General features: G+C 46.0%; 1 protein-coding gene across 1 annotated transcript in view; it reads left to right on the forward strand.

Annotated features, from left to right (window-relative positions):
* Nucleotides 1-22,564, forward strand: part of sdk2a (sidekick cell adhesion molecule 2a) — a gene marked incomplete at its 3' end in the record, with an annotated part of 72,814 nt that overhangs the window by 42,314 nt on the left and 7,936 nt on the right. The window contains exons 18-41 of the mRNA XM_083649180.1: nt 227-422; nt 811-909; nt 1,027-1,218; nt 2,323-2,444; nt 2,617-2,726; nt 6,471-6,621; nt 8,843-9,080; nt 9,470-9,585; nt 10,432-10,621; nt 11,030-11,128; nt 11,392-11,586; nt 11,728-11,929; nt 12,081-12,184; nt 12,637-12,707; nt 12,889-13,024; nt 13,313-13,369; nt 13,811-13,912; nt 14,055-14,170; nt 14,280-14,466; nt 17,018-17,155; nt 18,321-18,482; nt 18,614-18,739; nt 19,256-19,420; nt 19,509-19,649. Of these exons, the coding sequence (XP_083505306.1) occupies nt 227-422; nt 811-909; nt 1,027-1,218; nt 2,323-2,444; nt 2,617-2,726; nt 6,471-6,621; nt 8,843-9,080; nt 9,470-9,585; nt 10,432-10,621; nt 11,030-11,128; nt 11,392-11,586; nt 11,728-11,929; nt 12,081-12,184; nt 12,637-12,707; nt 12,889-13,024; nt 13,313-13,369; nt 13,811-13,912; nt 14,055-14,170; nt 14,280-14,466; nt 17,018-17,155; nt 18,321-18,482; nt 18,614-18,739; nt 19,256-19,420; nt 19,509-19,649 (3,415 nt within the window). The remainder of the gene's footprint in view (nt 1-226; nt 423-810; nt 910-1,026; nt 1,219-2,322; nt 2,445-2,616; nt 2,727-6,470; nt 6,622-8,842; nt 9,081-9,469; nt 9,586-10,431; nt 10,622-11,029; nt 11,129-11,391; nt 11,587-11,727; nt 11,930-12,080; nt 12,185-12,636; nt 12,708-12,888; nt 13,025-13,312; nt 13,370-13,810; nt 13,913-14,054; nt 14,171-14,279; nt 14,467-17,017; nt 17,156-18,320; nt 18,483-18,613; nt 18,740-19,255; nt 19,421-19,508; nt 19,650-22,564) is intronic.

Below are 22,564 nucleotides of genomic sequence, written 5' to 3' on the forward strand. Positions count from 1 at the left end.
CTGTCTGCTAGTGCACTCTAGTGGTCAGAGGCAGAAGAGCAGGAGGTCAGCAACATCTCATTAGAAGCTTCAATTTAAATGCCGTGACTTGTGACACGGATTTGCTTTGCACAAAAAGCATAATCTCCCCCGTTACAATCACAAACTGTGATTTGCATATTTTTGTATTTGCACTCCTTCACTCGAATGTAAACTGAACGACTGTATGTCATCACATTGTTTGCAGCTGTTGGCGTGGGATCCCGGCCACGAGGAGGAGGTCAGCGTGGTGACGGTGCGTCCTAACTTCCAGGACAGCGTTCATGTGGGCTACGTCTCCGGGCTGAAAAAGTACACCGAATATTTCAGCTCCGTGCTGTGTTTCACGACACCGGGAGACGGGCCGCGCAGCCCACCTCAGCGCCTACGCACCCATGAGGACAGTAAGTGTCAAACGCTTTGGACACACCTCATTGAATGTTTTTACATGATCTTAAAGCCATTTTGATCTAAAGGCTTGTGATTAAATGCTTTATTTTATTTTATTGTATTTTATTATTTATTTTGTCATGCCCGTGTATGAATTTCTTTCCAAAGCCCTTGCCTTTCCATCAAGGGAATAAGATCATTTGGTTTTGGTTTGTTTAACACACTTTTTGGGGCACTGGATAATCCCAATTGTGTTATTTCATAGTTTTGATGTCTTGAAAAATAGTAAGAAAAAGAAAATGTGTGTGACTGGTAGTGTATGAATGGTTGTATCTGACTGTTTGTACATGTCAAGAATGTTTTTATTTCCGTTTATTTACTGCTTGTCTTCTTTGTGTCCAGCCCCTGGTGCTGTGGGACACCTTAGTTTCACTGAGATCTTGGACACGTCACTGAAAGTCAGCTGGAAAGAGCCACAAGAGAAGAACGGTATCCTCACAGGTAAAGATAACTGTGCAACTTGACATTCTCTCTGCTTGTTCACATTCATGAGTCACTGTGTGATCGTATGCCTTGGGCCATCTGGATTACACCCTACTCCAACCATTACTCTTCCAGGCTATCGTATCTCCTGGGAGGAGTTCAACAGGACCAACACCCGGGTGACCCACTATTTGCCCAACTTGACCCAGGAGTACAGGGTGACGGGGCTCACTGCCCTCACCACCTACACCATCCAGGTGGCAGGCATGACCTCCAAGGGCCAGGGCCAGCTCTCCTCCTCCACTATCTCCTCTGGTGTCCCACCAGGTCAGTGCTTATCTGTGGACACCTACTACCTTCTTAGCCAAAATGCAGGGTGGCAGGGGAAGGAGCCACCCTACTCTGCCTCTGAATGGGTTGGCTTTAGGGATGAGCAATCTGGGAACCCATTGATTAAACAACAGAAAAACTATTATTTTCTCTAACCTCTGGGGGCAGCAGCCCCGTTTCAATGTGGTGCAACAGGAACTCGAGAGGCGGGGTTGGCAGCGGAAGAAAATCCCTTTCCGTTCCCTGCAAGCTCTGTCATTCGCTCCAACCGACCGGCTCTGCCCATTAATGGATTTATTTTCCGCTCCGTGCGTGTCGCTCTCAAATCTGTCCGTCGTTATGAAACAACAATAACAACTCTAGCTCGTTGCTAGTCGCAAGTAGCAACTTGCTATACGCAGAATAGCAAAATAAATGGTAAGTTTTGACTACACACCGGTCACGTTCACTTCATTTTGATCGGGTAAAGCACAGCATGCGTGCGAGCGCTGTTGCACCCCTTTTGACGGAGCCTGCCGACAGATTTTCGATGCAAGTCGAAAGTCTGTCTCGAGAGATTAAGGGATGAGTGGCTTGGGTTTAGGCTTGAGGAGTGATGATTGGATGGGTTTAGGCATGAAGAGTGGTGATTGGTTAAGGCTAGGTTAGGGTACAATATCAGGGTAAGCCAATCAGAGGCAGAGTAGGGCGGGTCCTGCCCCTGCCACCCTGCATTTCGGAAATTTGCAGTGGTTCAAGGTCATGAAATTGTGTGTGTGTATGTGTGTGTGTGTGTGTGTGTGTGTGTGTGTGTGTGTGTGTGAGAATGCATGAACGCACATGTGGGTATATGGTCGCAGCTATTGCAAATTTGTGCTTGTTTAACAAGGGGTGACTTTGACCTCCTGACCCCATTCTAGTGCTGCATGATCTTATCAGCACCGCAATATCAGCGCCCCAGTCTCAGCATTAGCTTTGGAGCCCGTAGGTGGCGCTGTGACGGCCGCAGCTTAGCAGGGGGTCATTTCAGCAGCTGTGACTCAGCACATTCACTTACAAAAAAGCATTTCCTCAAAGCACTGAGACCTCCACTGATAGCCTACATCTGCTCTTCTTCTGCAGAGATGCCGGGCCCCCCCACCAACATAGCAATCTCCAACATCGGCCCTCGCTCCGTCACTCTGCAGTTCAAACCCGGTTATGACGGCAAGACGTCCATCTCCCGCTGGCAGGTGGAAGCTCAGGTAAAAGACCTAATAACTGTTTTCACGTACAGTAAGTGAGAGCTGTCGCTTTTCTTGCCTGCTAAGCTGTTTGACAGCTCAATGATGGCGTAGAAAAGCACAGTGTTCGTAATCGCATCTTATTTGTTGAATGTGTTCAGCAGCTGATGTCGGCTCTTTGTGTTCATTTCAGATTGGTATAATAGGAGAGAATGAGGAATGGCTGATGGTCCATCAGCTGGCTAATGAACCTGATGCTAGATCACTGGAAGTTCTGGACTTGAATCCCTATACTTTCTACAGGTGAGTGTGCGCACACACACACACACACACACATATATATACAGTATATATATTATATATATATATATATAGCAGCAGCTAGCTTCACGGCAGTCCATCTCCCCTGAAGCTGTCCTCTGAAGCGTCGTTTTGCCCGACCCACCTCCCCAGTCTGCCACCAACGAGTCTTGACTCCTGTAGGATCCCCCACGGGGGGAAGGGGGGGGGGGGGGATCCCCTATCCTAGCCTATGCAGATGCCCTCCTCTTGCCATATATATATATATATATACATCTTCTAGATTCACTGGGACACATCATCGGTGATGTGACCTGGGGTCCTCGGGTGTTGGTGGTATCACAACACCTGGGCTTGGTAGGGCATCACAGACAGCTTGGACAAGGAACCGGACGTGATGGAAGTCTGCCTGCATGATGTTAGACCAGGTGATCCTGCGCTGCGGTATACTCTCCCACCTTGTCCACGCTCCCTCCTAAATGAGCCCCACCGTCCAGCTGACATGCTCTTCTTACTCCACGTGTTCCTGGCCATGGCGCCGCGAGCCACAATTGCTCAACTGAGCAGCATGATGAGAACACTGCGTGTCGGCTGCGGGGGCGCCACACACACACACACACACACACACACACATGTCATGAGTGATGTCACTCGAGCAATTGTGATGTCATCATCAGTGAGTGATGTCATTCAGTGAGTGATGTCATCAGTGAGTCAGACTGATGTCATCAGCGAGTGTGGTTGCAGGGGACCAAGCCTGAATCCGAATAGTCACTCCTAACTCCTTTTCCTACCTTTTCCTTGACCTCACCGGAAGTAAAACATGCAGTGTTTTTTTTTTTTTTTGCCCCATGTAGGCTACATTATTAAGCTTCTCTGGGGTCAATACGCCACTGCTGACAGAAACATTCATTTGTTAGCATGTAGGAGGAGCTTAATGTAGCCTACGTGGGGGGGGAACACTGTGTTTTACTTTCGGCGAGGTCAAGGAAAAGGTAGGAAAAGGAGTTAGGAGGAGTGACTATTCAGATGGAGCGCAAAGTTCAAAGTGCAGTGCCCGTTCACTCACTCACTGTGTTGGACATTACTGATGATGTCACGATGCCTGATGTTTGTTTATTTTATGTCATAAATCACTGATGACTAGAATTGGGCGCTCACTGATGACATCACACACTGAGTGACATCATGACATAATCATTGACATCATAAAAATATATAAACATTAACATAATATTTTGACAGATATTGTGACATCATAACATGATGATGTCATGTGATCCCATGCACTCAAGTCTGCCTGTATAATCTGTCTTTGACATCGTCAGTGATGTCATGTCCACTGATGATGTCATAGAATGAATTGATTGTCATCAGTGATGTCATACATCCTTCCCTGCTGAGGTTATAAATAGGACGACTCGGCTAGCACAGTTTGCTTTTTGGTTTCATTGTCTAAATATTATGTCTGCTGCCAGCTGCCTGTTATCTGAAGAGGAGTTTAGATGTCCCATTTGTCTGGAAGTGTTCGATGATCCAGTCTCCACACCATGTGGACATAACTTCTGCAAAAACTGTATCACTCATCACTGGGATGTTAATGCCCCATGCCAGTGTCCCATGTGTAAAGAGGTTTTTGACAGAAGACCTAAGCTGCGAGTCAATACTTTCATATCTGAGATGGCTGCTCAGTTCACAAAGTCAGTGAGTAGTAGGTCTAAAACAGAGGCTGAAATTATGAAAGAAATCCAGCAGATGATCCAGGAGAGGCAATTGAAGATCCAGGAGATCAAATGCTCAGTAGAGCTCAGCAAGGAAGATGCAGACAGAGAGATAGCAGACAGTGTGTGCATCTTCACTGCTCTGATGCAGTCTGTGGAGAGAGTTCAGGCTGAGCTCATTGAGACGATTGAAGAGAAGCAGAAAACAACAGAGAAACAGGCTGAAGGCTTCATCAAAGAGCGGCAACAGGAAATCTCTGAGCTGGTGAAGAGAACCGCTGAGGTGGAGCAGCTCTCACACACTGAAGACCGCCTCTGCCTCCTTCAGAGCTTCCTATCTCTGTACAGTCCTCCACACACCAAGGACTGGACAGACGTCACTGTCCACTCATCATATGGGTCTGTGAGGAGAGCTGTGGCTCAGCTGGAGGAGACTCTCAGGAAAGAGATGGAGAAGCTGTGTGCTGAGGCTGAGCTGAAGAGGATCCTGATACAGCACAGGTCAATCTAATCCTGTCTGATGATGGGAAACAAGTAAAATATGGTGGTGTTAAGAAGAATCTCCCAGACAACCCACAGATGTTTTGTCCTTTTATCTGTGTCTTAGGAAAGCAGAGCTTCTCTTCAGGAAGTTTTTTACTACGAGGTTCAGGTTAAAGGGAAGACTAAGTGGGATTTAGGAGTGGCCCGGTCGATCGACAGGAATGGAGAATTCACAGAATGTCGCCAGCATGGCTGGACTATATCGTTGAGGAATGGAAATGAGTACAAAGCTCTTGCTCGCCCTTCTGTCCTCCTCTGTCTGAAGACGAAGCCTCAGAAGGTGGGGGTGTTTGTGGATTATGAGGAGGGTCTGGTCTCCTTTTATGATGTAGATGCTGCAGCTCTTATCTGCTCCTTTACTGGCTGCACCTTCACTCAGAGACTACCCATACTTCAGTCCCTGACTTAGTGATGGTGGTAAAAACTCTGCTCCTCTGATCATCTCTCCTCTCAATCACACATCATTATTACTCTAATAAGGTGATGTTCCACAGTGCAGTGCAGAGCATGCTTAGCACACTGCCCTATTATAGTAAGTAGGCTGACGAGATGAGATTGGGTGAAATCCGGGACAGGGCAGTTGGGGGTGGGCGTGCTCACGTGACCATGGTGAGCGTGGACAGAGACCTTTATAGATAGAGACATCCCACTCCAGGCTCCGCCAATAATAAGAAATGGTACTCTGCCGGTCTCCTAGATGGGCATGGTCACCTCTCCCCTTGAAGTGTTGTGGTAAGAGGGAGCCCCTGGTGACGCAGGGTTAGTGCTGACCTAGTCTCACGTGGTCAGACCCAGCGTCTTACGTCAACAAGTTTCCAGCGACGGAGAGTCTGAATCACAAGAAAATGTCCGTGTCCCTCTACGGCAAGAAGACGGCGGAGAAACTGAAGTTACGTCATACAGCGTGTATCCGTTCTTTACAGCAGCACAACAAACTAGCACAACATTTATTTGCCTTGCCTCCGAGGCACAGGCGCTCTCCATGGCCACGGGAGCACGGTGTGCAGTCAACAACACCCAACCAGCAGGGGGCGCTCAGAGTTGAGTGATTGAATGCCATTATTGACTGCATGTCGCGGTGGTGCGGCGCCGGCGCTTCAGAGGCAAGGCAAAGGTGCTAGATCTGTAAATGTCCAAGTCAAACTTTTTATATGGATTTGACAAATTCACTTCCATAAGCCACATGGCAATCTCGTGATGGCAGGACCTTAGTCCTGCACTCTATCTGCACAAACATACACTGGAATGGACACATGTCTGCACTTTATTACTGTATGTTCTTCCATCAGAAAGCCTGTTAGAATTATTTCTTATTATCGTCCTCTTTTTTTCTCTCTATTCATGATAATATCCTGCTCTGCTGCTGCTGCAGTGACCCCTATGTCATCTCTAATCACATTTTGTTCTCATATCACTAGCATATCATGACAAAACATCCACCTTAAGATGATTCGTCCGCCTTCATCTGGTTTGCTCCTCCTAGGTTCCGTATGCGTCAGGTGAATATCGTGGGCACCAGTCCTCCCAGTCAGCCCTCCAGAAAGATCCAGACCCTGCAGGCTCCTCCAGACATCTCCCCCGCCAACGTCACCCTGCGCACAGCCAGCGAGACCAGCCTCTGGCTTCGATGGGTGGTACGTTGTCCTGCCTCACTGCATATTCACACCGCATGTTACTTGCGGATTGAGATCTGTCCGTCTAAGCTATTCCTTCCTATTCACACTTGGATTATTCAATTTGTGCATTGAAGATTTTAGCAATGCCTCTGCTTGCGCATGGGTTAATTCAGAACCTTGGCTTTTTTGTCCTTGCCATTGGAATCATGGAAAATTGGGTTATTCTGCTGAGGCATTGCCTATAAATACCACTTGACATCTCGCGCGCGTAGCGCTGCGCAGCCTCGCCCATAGCTCGCCCGCTGTGTGGCCTCGCCTGCCCTATTGGCAAGCGCAGGTGTGTGTGTGTGTGTGTGTGTGTTGCTGACTAAATGTTATTCTCAGTGATGTTGTCACAATGCCTCCTTGTGTGTGTGTGCCCCATTATGATATCACTGATGACACCATCAGTGTGTGTGTGTGTGTGTGTGTGTGTGTGTGTGTGTGTGTGTGTGTGTCAGTCAGTCTTGTCACAATGCCTCCGTGTGTGTGTGTGTGTGTGTGTGTGTGTGTGTGTGTGTGTGTGTGTGTGTGTGTGTGTGTGTGTGTGTGTCTGTGTGTCTGTGTGTGTGTGTGTGTGTGTGTGTGTCTGTTTGTGTATGTGCGCCCTTATGACATCACTTTTGACATCATCACTGATGACATCATCACTGATGACATCACATCATTAGCTAATTAGCCTACTTAAAGAATCCATCACTCGCATGGATACCCTTTACACACCCTGAAGGTTTCAGCCCGATCACACGTAAAATGACATAGCTGTGACCGAACACAGAACTTGAAACAAACAAACAAACAGAGCCCACATACTCGATTTTATATAGAGACTAGGGTGCGCTCGATGCATAGGCTCACCCGCTGCGCGGCCTCGCCCATAGCTCAGCCTCGCCTGCCCTATGATGACATACTCTGAAGCTCATAATGCCACGTCTGCAAAAAATGGTAATTTAACCTCTGCTCAACTGCCAACATCAGAAATTTTAATATTATCACCCCTCTGGTCCAGCCAAATGTAGGAAAAACCACATTTGCTGGACAGTTGTAATCTATAGTGAGACATACATACGTTCCAGTATTATACAAATTATAGAAACAGTTATACATTGCCAGTCTGATCTTTGTCTTCTTCCCCTTTAACAAACTCCTCATATGTAATCTGATTACTTACTCTGGCTATTAACGTGAATCTGAATCTGAACTCCCCCAGTAACCAATCATTATTTTTTAATAGCAATACATAGTGGGGTCGGGTGTGTACCTAACTCTCCATATATCATGTTATTACAGTTTACTTTTAACAGACACTTGGTCTGGCCTTTGGTATTAAGAACTGTGCCAGGCAGTGAGAGACAGAGGCTTGAGATGTTCCCACAACATCTCCTCCAGGCAGCACCTTATCTGGCTGATGCAGCACCTGGCTGCAGAGTGAAAAGGGGGCATGTTACCTGGAGCAACATGGGAGGAACGTCAGCTGTGCCATCTCATTCAGCAGCACGGCTCTGAATTGAGCCCACTGTTTTTTGCAGTGAAACTGGCGCATGCATACACTTATTTTGAAATAAGCTCCTTTCATGCTCCCTTATTTAGATACTGTTTGTCACTATTAGATATTTATGAAACTGGTCATTCCAGTCTTCAGTTATGATTGGCTGAGTCATTGTCAAAGCGGCATCCACATGCCCTATGGCTGCATAACAATTAATTTAAATATTAATGCGCTAACAGGAAATCATCTCTCAAACCTGTAATTATGTGTTACCACATTGTTAGAGAACTATCTTTTTTAATCTTGCCACTGGCATTGCTGTTGTTTTATTTTTGATTGACCAGACCAGGTTAGTTATGTTGAGATGTTCACTGTGTTCACGGTGGATGGGTTGGGTGTTAAAAAGAAATAAAAAAGGGAAAAAAACTGCATACTCCAAAACTGATCTTGATGATATTATTTCTCTAAAAGAAATACATTGTATGATTTAATTCTAATTAAACATAAAATATTTAGTAAATATTTTAAATTTTGAATACAATTGTGTATTTTATAATTTTAGAAAAGCAATAAGCCGCTCGAGGGTTGAGCCCTCTCTCTGTATATCGTTTCCCTCTGCTTCTCGTTGTGCCTGACAATGCCTCTTACTGTATGTAGCATGATTTTGCTTGAACTGGAAGAAGAAGAAAAAAAATCATCCAATCCTCTCAGCCTCTTCCAGAGTGGGAATATAATGGGAACCCTGAACTGGTGGGCTCCCGGGTCCAGTACTCCAGAGGCGGGTCTAAAGGAGGGGTTCTTTCCCATGTCATCATGGACCGTCTAGAGAGGGAGTTCACCATCGAGGACCTGGAGGAGTGGACAGAGTACGAGGTCAGAGTTCAGGCCATCAACGGCATCGGCTCTGGGCCGTGGAGCCAGCCGGTCCACGGCAGGACCAGGGAGTCAGGTGAGACATGAACTCTCCTGTATATGTAAACGCATGCTAACACAGACACAAGCCTTTTTCGAAACCGGTCCCTAGAGAAATAGTGGACTATATTGTGTGTTGGCCATTTTGTACTACTGTCCGAATTCTCAACTGTTAATTTGATTCACTATATAATCCACTATAAAATACCCACAATGCAATGTGGTTGTATTTACCAAAGGGTAGGAAGAGTGAGCTAGTGTCTGAAACTCGTTTGATCGCTCCCCAATTAGTTCACTATATAATAAACATGACATGGAGAATAGTGATTGAGTGGACCATTCCGAACACGGCTACAGTCTCATACAAAGTCTCACAGGTGTGCTGCTAGTATTATTCTAACCTCTGTGCTTGGCCTCGGGCGGCAGTGCCTTCCTGTGGTCCCACCAACGTGTCCGCCTTCGCCACCACCTCCAGCAGCATCCTGGTCCGCTGGGGGGAGGTCACAGAGACCGACCGCAACGGACTCATCCTGGGGTACAAGGTCAGCACCATGTTTATTATTATTTAATTTTATTTGACATTTATTTTCCCAGGAAGTCCCGTTGAGAACCAATTTCTCTTTTACAAGAGAGGCCTGGCCAAGAGCAGCACTGATCATAAACAAACACACACACAAAGAGCACACAAGTGACAAACATAAATCAATGAAATATAAAACATGAAATAAAACGAGACCTACCAAGTAATACATACTGTAGTATAGGATGATAAAGTGGTATCACCATCATCAGGCTGTGGCAGAAATAGGCCAGCATCCAGCTATTTACATGAAAACATAGAAAAACATGATTAAAACCTGAAACGGAAGCCTTTTTCTTTCTTTTTTCTTTTTTCATAGACATCCTATACAGTGTTTGAAATTAAGGTTCAAATCCAACCAAACGCCTAAGATTTATGCCAATCTACAAATTCAATAGGAGAATCTTCAAGAGAGTTGACTGTGCACTTTGTACTGTGTGAACACCATTGTCCTTGTCTTATTTGGATTTTAAAGCATTTTTCCGTGTAATAAGGCATGTTGCAAAGAGTTCAAATCAGACTGTAAATGTAAATTTGTAAAAGCAGATTTTGCAGAGGCAGCACATGAATATAGGATCGTGTCATCAGCATACAGATGGTACATACTGTCCGTTAATCTGAGCACAAATATATATTAATATACACCCACCACTCATTCATTTGACAAAGCTCCTCACTGAATCCGGATGCACAGAAATATAACAATATCTTACACAAGGAGCAGATGCATGCTGTAGAGTAAACATTAACACACAAGTACAGGTAGACTTTCAGGGCCAAACACCGTCCTCTCCTTTGTGTCTTTAAGGTCGTGCATAAGGAGAAAGACTCAGACACAGCTCCCAGGTTCTGGACAGTGGAAGGGAACACGAGCCACAGTGTGCAGCTGAGTGGCCTCGGCAAGTACGTCCTGTATGAGATCCAGGTCCTGGCCTTCACACGGATAGGAGACGGCAGGAGCAGCTCGCCCTCCATCCTAGAGAGGACTCTGGACGATGGTAAACAGAAAAGACTAACCTCCGGCAAAAATGTCTTAGAAAGTAATTTGAGCCAGCACTTCACCTTAAAATCACCTTGTTTCAAGATTTGGTTTGAATGAAGTATTATTTTCTTCGATTTATGTTGAATGATCTGCCTTATTGTACCTTGTATGAAGATGTTATGTGTTTCTTGAAAATTCCGGAAACAAATGCAACTGTGTTGGAAACCGGTGCAATTATTTATTTTGCTCTTTTTTTAATGAAACAATACACTACTACAATACAGTACTGGAACTGCATCTTTTTGTTTTTTTTATTCTTTAGATGGATTTTTGCTGTGCTCTCTCCTTGATCCAGTATTTAAATGTCACATGAACATGTAACATTCTTGTTGATTTGACATGTTTGCTATTTGATGTGTGATAGTGCCAGGTCCCCCAGTAGGCATCCTGTTCCCGGAGGTCAGGACCACCTCAGTCAGGCTCATCTGGCAACCTCCTGCCCAGCCCAATGGCATTATCCTGGGTGAGGTTACACCGCATAGACCACCTGATACCATTCAGTTTCATTGCTCTTATCACCTTACACATTATGAGCTACAGTATCTTGCTTTGTGTGCTGGGTCAAAGAAAGCATTTTTTTTTGGATTTTCAGAGATTACGAGGTATAGTATATTCATGATTAATATCATGATTAATCTGTTTAATATCGCTTGATCTCTTTGCCTCCCCTTTCCTTAAGTGTGACTTTGTACCTACATCCAAACTGATATGAGCTTCTCTTCTCAGCCTATCAGATCACATATCGACGGAACTCGTCCAATAGCAACGCGGCCACCGTAGACGTGCTGAGCCCCAGCGCGCGGCAGTACACGGCGAGCGGACTCAAACCGGAGCTGGTTTATGTGTTCCGCCTCACCGCCCAAACACGGAAGGGTTGGGGAGAGGCTGCCGAGGCGCTGGTGGTCACAACAGAAAAGAGAGGTAAGCATAAAACACCGCATCTGTAATAATGCATTCTTTAAATTATTCACTACATATTATATTTGGGAGTGACCGCATGTGTGTGTGTGTGTGTGTGTGTGTGTGTGTGTGTGTGTGTGTGTGTGTGCGCGTGTCCTTCAGCGCGACCCCAGCCCACTAGCCGTCCCGTAGTACCTCAAGAGGAGGTCCACGCTCGCAGAGTGGTGTTGTCATGGGAACCAGGCAGCGACGGCCTGTCCCCAGTCCGTTACTACACAGTCCAGTACAGAGAGCTACCAGACAACAACTGGACTGTCCACTCTGCATCAGTCAACCACGAGGCCAACTCCTACATAGTGAACAGGTGAATGACAAAATAGCCCAGAATAAATGTTCAGCGCTTTTATTCTGAGAAAATAGAGAGAGGGAATTGGTCCATTGATTCCAATGAAGACTATAAAAACGCTGTTATATACGTCTCATATAAGTCCCGTTATATTTGTCTCTCTTTACAGACTAAAGCCCTTCACTTCCTACCAGTTTAGAGTTAAAGCCACCAATGACATCGGGGACAGTGAGTACAGCCTGGACAGTGAGGCCATCACGACACTACAGGACGGTAAGAACATGTGTTCAGTCCTATTCTGTTGTTTTGTTGTGGATTCCTGGGATTTAACAAGACTTCTGTAATGTAAGCCATCAAAGTCATTAGCAGGTGGTGTAATAGGACTGCACTAGAAGCCTTTTGTAATTGTATGAACATGACCTGAAATCTTAACTTTGCATCACCAGAGTGCATAGTTTAAAATCAATTGTTCCTGTGTGTGTGTGTGTGTGTGTGTGTGTGTGTGTGTGTGTGTGTGTGTGTGTGTGTGTGTGTGTGTGTGTGTTTGTGTGTGTGTGCGCACGTGCGTGCATGCATGCATGCGTGTGTGTGTTTACTCTCAAGCTGTGCTCTGGCAGGCTGTTTGAATTATGTATCGCTATATGATGTGTTTGTTTGCTAAGATCACAGTCGTCATCAGAATCAAAACAAAAAATCAAACATTTCTGCTGTTGTCTCCTTCCTAGCCCCAGACAAAGCCCCTACCATTCTGTCTGTGACACCGCACACCACCACATCCGTACTGCTTCGTTGGCAGGTAAGCTGCTATGATGTTATGACTTGGCAACGCGTTCCCTTGAATGTGAGGTTGATTCAAAAAATGGGTGGTTTATTGGGCTGAAGGACCAGGTCAAGCCAGGAAGTAACAGAGACTCTGCGGCGTGTTTGTTGTTTGTTATTGAATCTTTGGCATTAAGTAGAGTCTCCTCTCCTCCCAGCCCCCCTCTGAGGACCAGATCAACGGAGTCCTACTGGGCTTCAGGGTCAGGTACCGGGAGCTACACTATGACCGACTGCGTAGTTTCACCGTCCGCACAGTCAACTCTCCCGCGGCCCACTGGGCTGAACTCACCGGTGAGTGGACCCTCTCCCCTCTTCTTCATCCACTACTTCTGTTACTATCAAAACACACACGGTTCTAGCGTAGAACTCACAAACGTAAAAGTGGTGGCATTTCAAGTCCTAGATATATTATTTTTAATTCCTACTGTAAGATTTGCTTTGATGCTATCAGTGCCTGCAGTGTGTTTTATGCAAATGATAGCAACGGGAGTGCTAATCTTACTTCGATCACTTATTCCTTCTCTCCGCACTCTTTCCTCCTACTCTGCGCACCGACCCAAAAAAAAAAAAAAAACGCAGCTCCTTACAGTGTCAGGAACCTGAGTGAATCCTCGCTCACCCAGTACGAGCTGGATAGTAAGTCCACTGTCTCTCCCTGAATGTCTCTCTTTCATCCTCGCTCCATCTGTCCGTTTGTCATCTGTTTCATTTTATTTCCACTGAACGAGCCGTTTGTATAACTATTTACAGCGTGTGCGCCTCATGCCATCCTCCCGCTAAAGGGGCCTCTGCCGATGCGTCTGATCTGTGCTTGACTTTAATCTCTCCAAGCTGCCCTGCCATTACTGCCTTGTGTTTTGTTTGTGTTTATTCATATAAAATCTTCCCCGCGTCGCCACAACAAACCTGCTCTTTTTCATCACGCTGCCTCCCATGCCTTTGTCTTGTTGTGATGTTGTGATGTTGTCGTCTTGCCGCTGGCATCGCTGTGGCTGCCTCTCCCAGGGCAAACATCTTTGTTGTTTTATCCTAACTGTTCTATTATAATGGTGCCACGGCTTTGCTCTCTCTCCGCAGATCTGAGTAAGCACAAGCGCTACGAGATCCGTCTCAGTGTGTACAATGCTGTGGGGGAGGGGCCCAGCAGCGCGCCGCAGGAAGTATTTGTCGGAGAGGCGGGTAAGTTTCGTCTCCCTCTGTACGGCATAAACAACAATTTCTTTGTTTGATCTACTATCTGCTTTGAATGTACGCCATATGGCTATATTCATGAAGTTGTTTGGAACGTACGAAAAGTGACCCTGCCCCCGCCATATTCTAGTCCCCACAGCCCCGCCCCAAAATGTGGTCATCCAATCCTCAACAGCCACACAGCTGGATGTGACATGGGACCCGCCTCCCCTGGATGCTCAGAATGGAGACATCCAGGGTTACAAGGTGTGAATCATTTTCCATTGCGTGTTGGTGCAAAGTTACATCATATCATTTTTCTGTTGAAACAAACCTGCCACAAATCCGGTATCACAATTTTTTTTTCTGTTTGTAGATCTATTTCTGGGAGTTCCAGCTGCAGAACGAGACGGAGCGTCTGCGCACTCTGTTCCTGCCGGAGCTCGGGGTGAAGCTGAAGAACCTGACGGGATACACCACTTATATGATCGCTGTGGCAGCCTTCAATGCTGCGGGGGACGGACCCCGCTCCATGCCCACCAGAGGGCGCACTCAGCAAGCAGGTGAGGTATGATACAGTAGATCCAGATGTGGCTAGGCATCGTACAGTAATAACGACCAGTGGCTGTGTGAACTCTTGTCTTCAGTATGTAGTATAGGACTTCAACAGCTCTCTCTCTCTCTCTGCCTGGCTATCTGGCTCTCTCTCTCTCCTCTCCTCTCTCTCTCTCTCTCTGCCTCCCAAACAGAAACTCCTCATTATCTCCCTCCATACTCTGTTCTCAAGTGCTTGTGTAAAGTAGAATCCCAAGGTTAGCTGTCTCTTCAATCACTAACGATCTCTGCAAATGTATAGAGTGCTTTCAACTTCACAATGAGGAACACAAACTGCAACTGAAGTGCTGTAGCTATTAGAGCAATAGCGCTGAACCCCCCCCCCCCCCCCCATTCACCAGCAAAGAGGATCTTCAATACAGAGCATGTTTGGAAACGCTCTGTGAGATACGAGATATATGGCATATGGGGGGATCACTGAGTCTTCTTGGCCCCTCCTCCGGGGGGAAGCCATTGACAGCAGAGGAGCACGGAGTGGCGAGTGAGGGGCGACACATGTAGATTAGTTCTCTGGCCGCGACGGCACAAAGAAGCCTGTGTTCACCAACGAGCAGCAGTCCCTCCTCCTCTGTGGTTTCAGCAGAGAGAGAGAGAGAAAAAAAGGTTTACAGTATAAATTTCTCTTGTCTTTTCCGCCCCCTTGAAGGCTGTGACATTGGCGAAGGCTACAAAGTGCTGAGAACTTCAAAAAACACCATGCAGGAATTTGGGCTGGCTGCACCACAGGGTACTGGGACGTGAGCCAACACAAGCTCTCCAGAATCTAATGCAGAATTGTGGCTAAGTCCTGACACTGAGCTGGGTCTGGGTTGGGTCAGCAGGCAGAATCCTCACAGCGCTCGCTCAAGGTCACAGGATGATTGTGCGCCGCAGTCTTGTGTCTACGTTGACTTTGTTTTTTAGTGGCTTATTTGCTTAAACAGGCACAGAGCCCTTTTTTTGTTTTGTTGTATTGATGTGATCTGTACTCCATTGTCCTACAATAAACATTTCATTCGGGTTTGGATGATGACACTGTTTACATGTGGAACGTAGCCGGCGGGTAGTGCTGTGCTAGTCCTGGTTAAAGCCATCTGGATCCGTGAACTCACATTCTGTTTCGTTTCCTGGATCCGTCTGCACTCCGAGCTGGGCACAGTCATTTCAGTGGGGGGAGTTAGCCAGTCTGTCAGCCAATCGGTGTCGGATCCAGTCCAATCCAAATCCACTGGGAGGAAAACGTCTTTTCCGCCGAGAAACTCCGCTGGTGCATGCACCTGTTTCGTTTAATTGTTGTTATTGATTCTATTGCTGCAATAACTGCACTTATGGCTGCGTAAACTCGACAGACGTCAAGCCGGAGAGCCATGGAGGCAGCCATTGCTATTTTGCCAGAGCCTCAGGGGCGTTCCTGATTGGCCGGATTTGATGTCAACTACGGGGGCAGGTCCCTGATCGGCCCGTCTGCGTTGTGCATTCTGAAAACGCCCGCCCCGTGCCGTGGGCCAGACGGTCTCACAGAACGAAACACAAATGTGAGGTCACCTGACCAGATGGTTTACCAGCCTCAGTGCTGTGCAGCATGTAAACCTCACTGCCCTCCGCGAGACCTCAAGCGACGCTCTAGCGACAGACGCTAGACCCTATGGGTTTTAGCCTCCACGCTAGAGTGTCCGCCTCTCATTCCGGAGGTTCAGAGTTCGATCCCCAGCTGCGGGGGACTACACAAGATTACATTGATGCTGTGACCCGGATGAGAATAAGATTTAGGAGGTGTGTGAGTGTAACGGTGACCAGCAGGTAGCGCTGTGCAGTGATTAACCTTACTCCCTGACACCTCAAGAGACGCTCTAGCTGACAGACGAGTGTTAGCCTCCCTTTCCGGTGCTTCAATTGCCAACTGCGGAGAACTACACAATGCAGGTTACACATGCACATAATAAACTATCTACAGTTCTTGCTCTGTTTATGAGAACAATCTAACTTCTTTACATGTGTAGTGAACCAAATCCCCCAGTATTCTTGTTTTCATGTTATCTTGCATGAAGTGACTATTGATTGAACACATCAATTGCCTTCTCTGCTGTAGACTACGAGTGATGCCAGTGATTTCCACCCTGTCATTCATTTATTACTTTACTTATCCAATGCTCAGTCTTGAGATATAGATGTTAAAAACTGTTAGCTTGTTAAAAGCTGAACAAGTTGAAAATATGTTCAATTAGGGTTGGATCTCTCGAAAACTCAGATTCACTCTAGAAATAAATGTCCAACCTTTGAAGAATCCCACTAATAGAACTAGATGAATGCATTTACCTGACTCATGTCTTGATCACAGAGTTCTCACAGTTTCGCTAAGATTTTATGAATGGTGTAGTAAGTGGAGTCAGTAATGACGGCAGATCCACAACCAGGCCAAGCGCACTGCACTCCAGTATGCAGCGTGTCCTTTCGTCTCTGTGCTGTGAGAAGATCCAGCCGTCATCTACTGTCTCTTTTCTCCCTCCCTCCCCCCAAAAGCTCCCAGCGCCCCCGGCTTCATCCACTTCAGCGAGTTGACCACCACGTCGGTCAACGTGTCCTGGGGAGAGCCCAAACAGGCCAACGGCATCATTGAGGGCTACCGCCTGGTTTACGAGCCCTGCACTCCGGTGGATGGTGAGAAACTCCGCCTGGAGCCTCATAACACAGCAGCCATACCTTGACATTCCTCAGCTGGCTTTCAGTCAGTGATTTACAAGCCCGAGTCTGGTCGCTGTGCTCTTTTTTAACTTGCGCTGCTTTAAGCTGCTGCGCTGCCCTAATCTGTTACAGATGACTATGTAGGCCCTGTGGCAACATGGATGGCATGGCTGATACATGCTCTGGTTCTCTGGTGGAGCTTTGCAGATCTTCCTCTCTCACAGAGTGAAACATGGCTAATAGCTGGCTAAGTGTGGTTGCCTGGACCAGATTGTCAAGTGATTGGGAGCAGGGCTGGAATGCTAAGCAGAGGCCGCTGTGGTCCCTTGGCTACCCACTAAATGGACCCAGAGCAAAGCTAAGCAGAGCACTGAGAGACACCATAGACAGGGAGTGTCGGTTTATATGTTACATGGGAGGCCCTGATCTCTCTGCTTGCTGTCTGTCTGTCTGTCTGTCTGGAGGGATGCTGGAGTAATAGGCCTTGTCTGTCAGTCAGTAACCACATGAAGTCAATGGAGAGAGAGAGAGAGAGAGTTTGGGAGATCTGAATCTTGGCTGTGCCATATTATGTGGAGTAGGCTTGGGCGATATCCAAAATTCGATATACCGGTAGTCTCGATTGTATCGAACATTATGAATAAATAAAGGACTGAGAGGTGATATGCTGTTCACTTCCTTTCTTTACCTCTCCTGATGCAGCAACAAATACAACAACCTTAACACTACCAATAGTGAACAGTAAGCAAGGAAATGAGGGTCAGCAGCAGGGTAGACTGTGCAAAACTGTCCAAAACATTTCAGAATGGTACAATTTACTCCCTCCCATATATATATATATCGTTATTCGGCAAATGTCGCAATAATCTGCAAATATTGCAATATTCTATGTTCTCGAAAATCTGCCTAAGCCTAATGTGGAGCTTGCATGTGACTAACCGTGTCCCTCTGCCTATTCCTCTGACATAGGTGTGATTCAGTGTTGTTTATATGCCTCTGTGTCCGTTTGCATACGTGCAAAGCTTGGCTACCATGCTTGCTGCAGTGTGTCTCAGATGCTTGTGTGTCTACATGTCGCTTGTAGCAGGCAGCATCTAGAGTCTTAGTGTTTCCTGTACAGACTCCTCTCCTCGCACTCCAGGTGTCAGTAAGATAGTGACAGTAGATGTGAAGGGCAGCGCCCCCCTGTGGATGAAGATCAAAGACTTGGCAGATGGGGTCACCTATAACTTCCGCATCCGGGCCAAAACCCTCACTTACGGCCCCGAGGTGGAGGCCAACATCACCACCGGCCCCGGAGAAGGTGGGACTGCCTGCCATCGTGTGCCATCGTTACTGCTTTCTGATGTTCATGTTGGCACCATAATGAGAGTGCCCCTGTGATTCACAGGATGCCAGCATTTGTAACTTCTCGTCTGTTTTCCTCTTGCCAAGGAGCCCCAGGACCGCCTGGTGAACCCTTCATCTCTCGTTATGGCACTGCCCTCACGCTGCACTGGAGCAGTGGTGATCCGGGCCGGGCGCCCATCACACGATACGTCATTGAGGCCAGGCCCTCTGGTGAGCCCAGTACACTTCTGCGGTTCAAATTCCTTCACCTGTGTCTCTACACCTGGAAATAGAACTGTCACTATAGAGAGCCAAAGTGAACGTCACTTCCTGCTTCAGCACTGTACCATAGATTTTCATCCGCCATTTATTTTCCCATACACATTTCGTAAAATGCTTATTAAAAAATCGTTTTACTTGGTCAAACCAAACGGTTTGGCTATATTTAGAATCGGGAGAGACCATAGAACATTTCGCTCGGACCAAAATTAAAAAAAACATCGAAAAAATATTTTCTTTTAAACCCTTTTTTTTACGTTTTGGTCCGAGTGAAATGTTCTATGGTCTCTGATGTTTCTAAATATATCTGAACTGTTTGGTTGACCAAGTAAAACAATTTTTATAAGCATTTTATGAAATGTCTATGGAAAAATAAATGGCGGATGAAAATCTCTGGTACAGTGCTGAAGCAGGAAGTGACGTTCCACTTTGGCTCTCTATTCATATCTTTTCTCATTTTGCCTTTAGATGAAGGATTGTGGGATATCCTCATCAAAGACATTCCCAAGGAAGTGACATCATACACACTCAACTTGGACATGCTAAGAGAAGGGGTCACCTATGACTTCCGGGTCATTGGGGTCAACGACTATGGCTACGGGTCCCCCAGTGCCCCCTCCCCTTCCATATCAGGTTGATTATACTTTCAAATCAACGTACATATTTTGTTCAGGCTACTTCTTCTTGGTATTAACGTGTGTCTCATCTGTAATGTGTTCAGCCCAGAAAGTGTCTCCGTTCTATGAGGAGTGGTGGTTCCTGGTGGTGATCGCTCTCGTGGGCCTTATCTTCATCCTCCTCCTAGTTTTCATCCTGATCATCCGAGGCCAGAGCAAAAAGTACACCAAGAAGGCAGACTCAGGTAGACTTTTTCTCATACTCTGAGCCAGAAATCTCCACTTCACTAGCACTTACATACACCAAACGTTCCAGTCCTATCTATATTCTGAAGATTTTTTACAGAGGGGTTTGTCCATATCATTCATAGCCTAATTTATATTTAAAAAAAATCCCCCCCTCAAATGGTGAAATTAGTATTATTATCATTATCATTATTATTATGATTATGATTATTATTTTATTACTGTTGACAGTATTTCTGATTTATGGAGTGATAAATTCCCTCTGTAAAAACCTTTGGCTCTACTATGTCAATGTTCAGATTTCTGTTCTGCCCACTGTCTCGCCTTCTGCTTTGGATAAATTTGATTGAATAACAAACATTTCAGTCATCAGATCTTCATCGGTCTGATGACGAAACGTTTGTTTATACAAAGTAGAAGGTGAGACAGTGTGTGGGAGCTTCTTTTTATTTTATTTTTTTATTTTTATTGTTTTCAAGTTGCATTTCCTGTCACACATTCAGGTGTGCAGAGACTTCATTCACTCAGATTTCTGCTCTGGAAATGTATGCAAATTTGTGCATATTTAAGTAGATAATGCCTCACTTGCATAATCTAAGTACGGTAATCAACTGGTGAGGTTTCATGGTGATATCTATTAGTTAAAGATTTGGCCCCTGGGGTGTCTTGCCTTGAGCTGTCGACCGGGACTCTTCCTCCTCTTGGACAGCTTTGCTGAGAATTGCGTTTTAATGACTGCACATCTGAAATCCATTTTGTAAAATTGGAGTGTTACGGTTCACACAATTATACAAATTGCCCAGATTTCCTCACCTTGTTTGGCTTGACAGGTGAACGATGAGAGTGAAGCTAGAAGGTGAAACAGCCGAAGCGGGCAGACGGACAAACATTATTGTTCGTGTTTAACTACAGTCAGGATCAATACTGGGATAAATGGCTTGGCGATGGTGTAATGCTCAAGTCATTACTCAGAGTCAGAGCCATTATGTAACGGCGCCTCTAGTGGCCCTCAGCCCACACCGTACCACCAAGCCCACTGCCAGGTGAGGTGACATCAGTGCTGCTAGAAACTCTTTTATCAGAGGACATTAATCAATGTGATAGCACAAGGTATGAAAAGACAATCAAGCACTCTTGTTATCTGTTGATACCTATGCAGGCTTGGGGAGTAACGGATTACATGTAATGGGATTATGTAATCAGATTAGAAAAAAGGTAACTGTAATGCCTTACAGTTACAGGAAAAAAATTATGCAATCAGATTGCATTTGTAAAAATTGGGATTAATAGCAGGGTTACAAATTCGAACACGACTCACACAAGGTCTCACAGCAGTTCACGAAATAAGCCTGGTCTCGAGTGAAACCATAGCTAATCTAATGATGCGTTCCAGACAACCCAGAAGTTGACATTTTCCAACCTACTAGACGTATGTACACGGACGCCACTCAAAGTCAGAGTTACTACTTGTAAACTCGGGGCAAATCCATCTACCCCGACTTGAGAATCAGTTGTCTGGTGTCACACAGCACACAAAGCGTTGTGCACCTCGAATGCTTGGAGGTCGGAAATCAGAAATTTCAACTGGGAAATTCCGACCTCCAACTTGTCTCAAACGCAGCATTACAGTTGCCAATTCATCATGGCTGCTACTGTAAAATATGCTTTCACCTGGCAGACATTTGTTTTTAAAGCAGAAAAGGGGAACAGCATCACAGTGCAGTGCAATATGCCTTCCAGCTGTGAAAATATAGGCTACTGTCATCATCCAAGGACTCGACATCTGAGTTAAAATAATCCTATTGATATTTATTTTCTCTTGTCTTTATTTGCATATTTGGTATTGAAGTAATCCAACAGTAACGTAAAGTAATCAAGTTACATCTCAATTGTGATACTTGGATTACGTTTCTGATTACAATTTTTAACAGGTAATTAGTAATTGTATCGGTTTACATTTGTGAAGGCTTTTGCACATCAAGTCCGTATTCTTTCTCCGAAATTGTTTTAAAATAAATACGACCTCATGTTGTGTCACTCGCGTTTACACACTGCCTCCGGAACTTTCGTCTGTTATTATTAAAGTTTTGAACAGGTGCGATTCTCTGCGTTTTTTGCATCAGTCAATAGCCTTGTGCGAGCTGTTTGACCGGTCTGTGTTTATGGATGACGGATAAAAAAATGCATACAGAAAAAAACAGACTCTGTGTGGAAAGATCTTAACCCTCCCAACCCTGCTCACATGCTGGCTGGATAGCAAGTGACCAAGACAAGGGTCATCTAGGGCTAATTGATCAGAAGCAGACAAGGAGTAGCTGGCAGGAGTTAAGTTTGCTAAGCTGCCCAATAAAAAAATGTTGGTGAGGAAGGAAGGAGGGAGATATGAGAGGAAAGTGAAGGGTCAGGTCAAGTCTGGCCTATAGCCTCGCACCCGAGGCTTTTTCAGCTGTGTCAGCGTTTAGCGTGGTGCCAAGGTCAGTAAACAGGGTTTGGCTGGACCAGTCCAGACAAGGCCTGTATTTGTGTGGGGACACAAAGAGGGCTTCTTAGGCCCCCTCAACCCGCCCAGTGCCTCCCAACTTTCCCAGCCATGAGGCTGATCTGTCCCACTGACTGCTGTTTGTTTAACCGGGGGCCAGTAGTGGACAGTGGCCCCCGGGGCCAGCATGGGTGAGATCACACTAACCAGTCAGGGAAGAGAGAGGTCACTGCAACCTGTAGCCCTGCCTCTACCCAAACTCACACCTCAAACCCACACATACATCTGTGTGTGTGTGTGTGTGTGTGTGTGTGTGTGTGTGTGTGTGTGTGTGTGTGTGTGATGTATTTCAAAGGCAGAAGATGGTCCACGCTAAAAAAAAAAGAGCAAATTCCGTCTTATCTTCTGTTTTGAAAAATCAATTTAATCAATTTA

This window comes from Poromitra crassiceps (assembly GCF_964638095.1).
Source record: "Poromitra crassiceps genome assembly, chromosome: 13".
NCBI lineage: Eukaryota > Metazoa > Chordata > Actinopteri > Beryciformes > Melamphaidae > Poromitra > Poromitra crassiceps.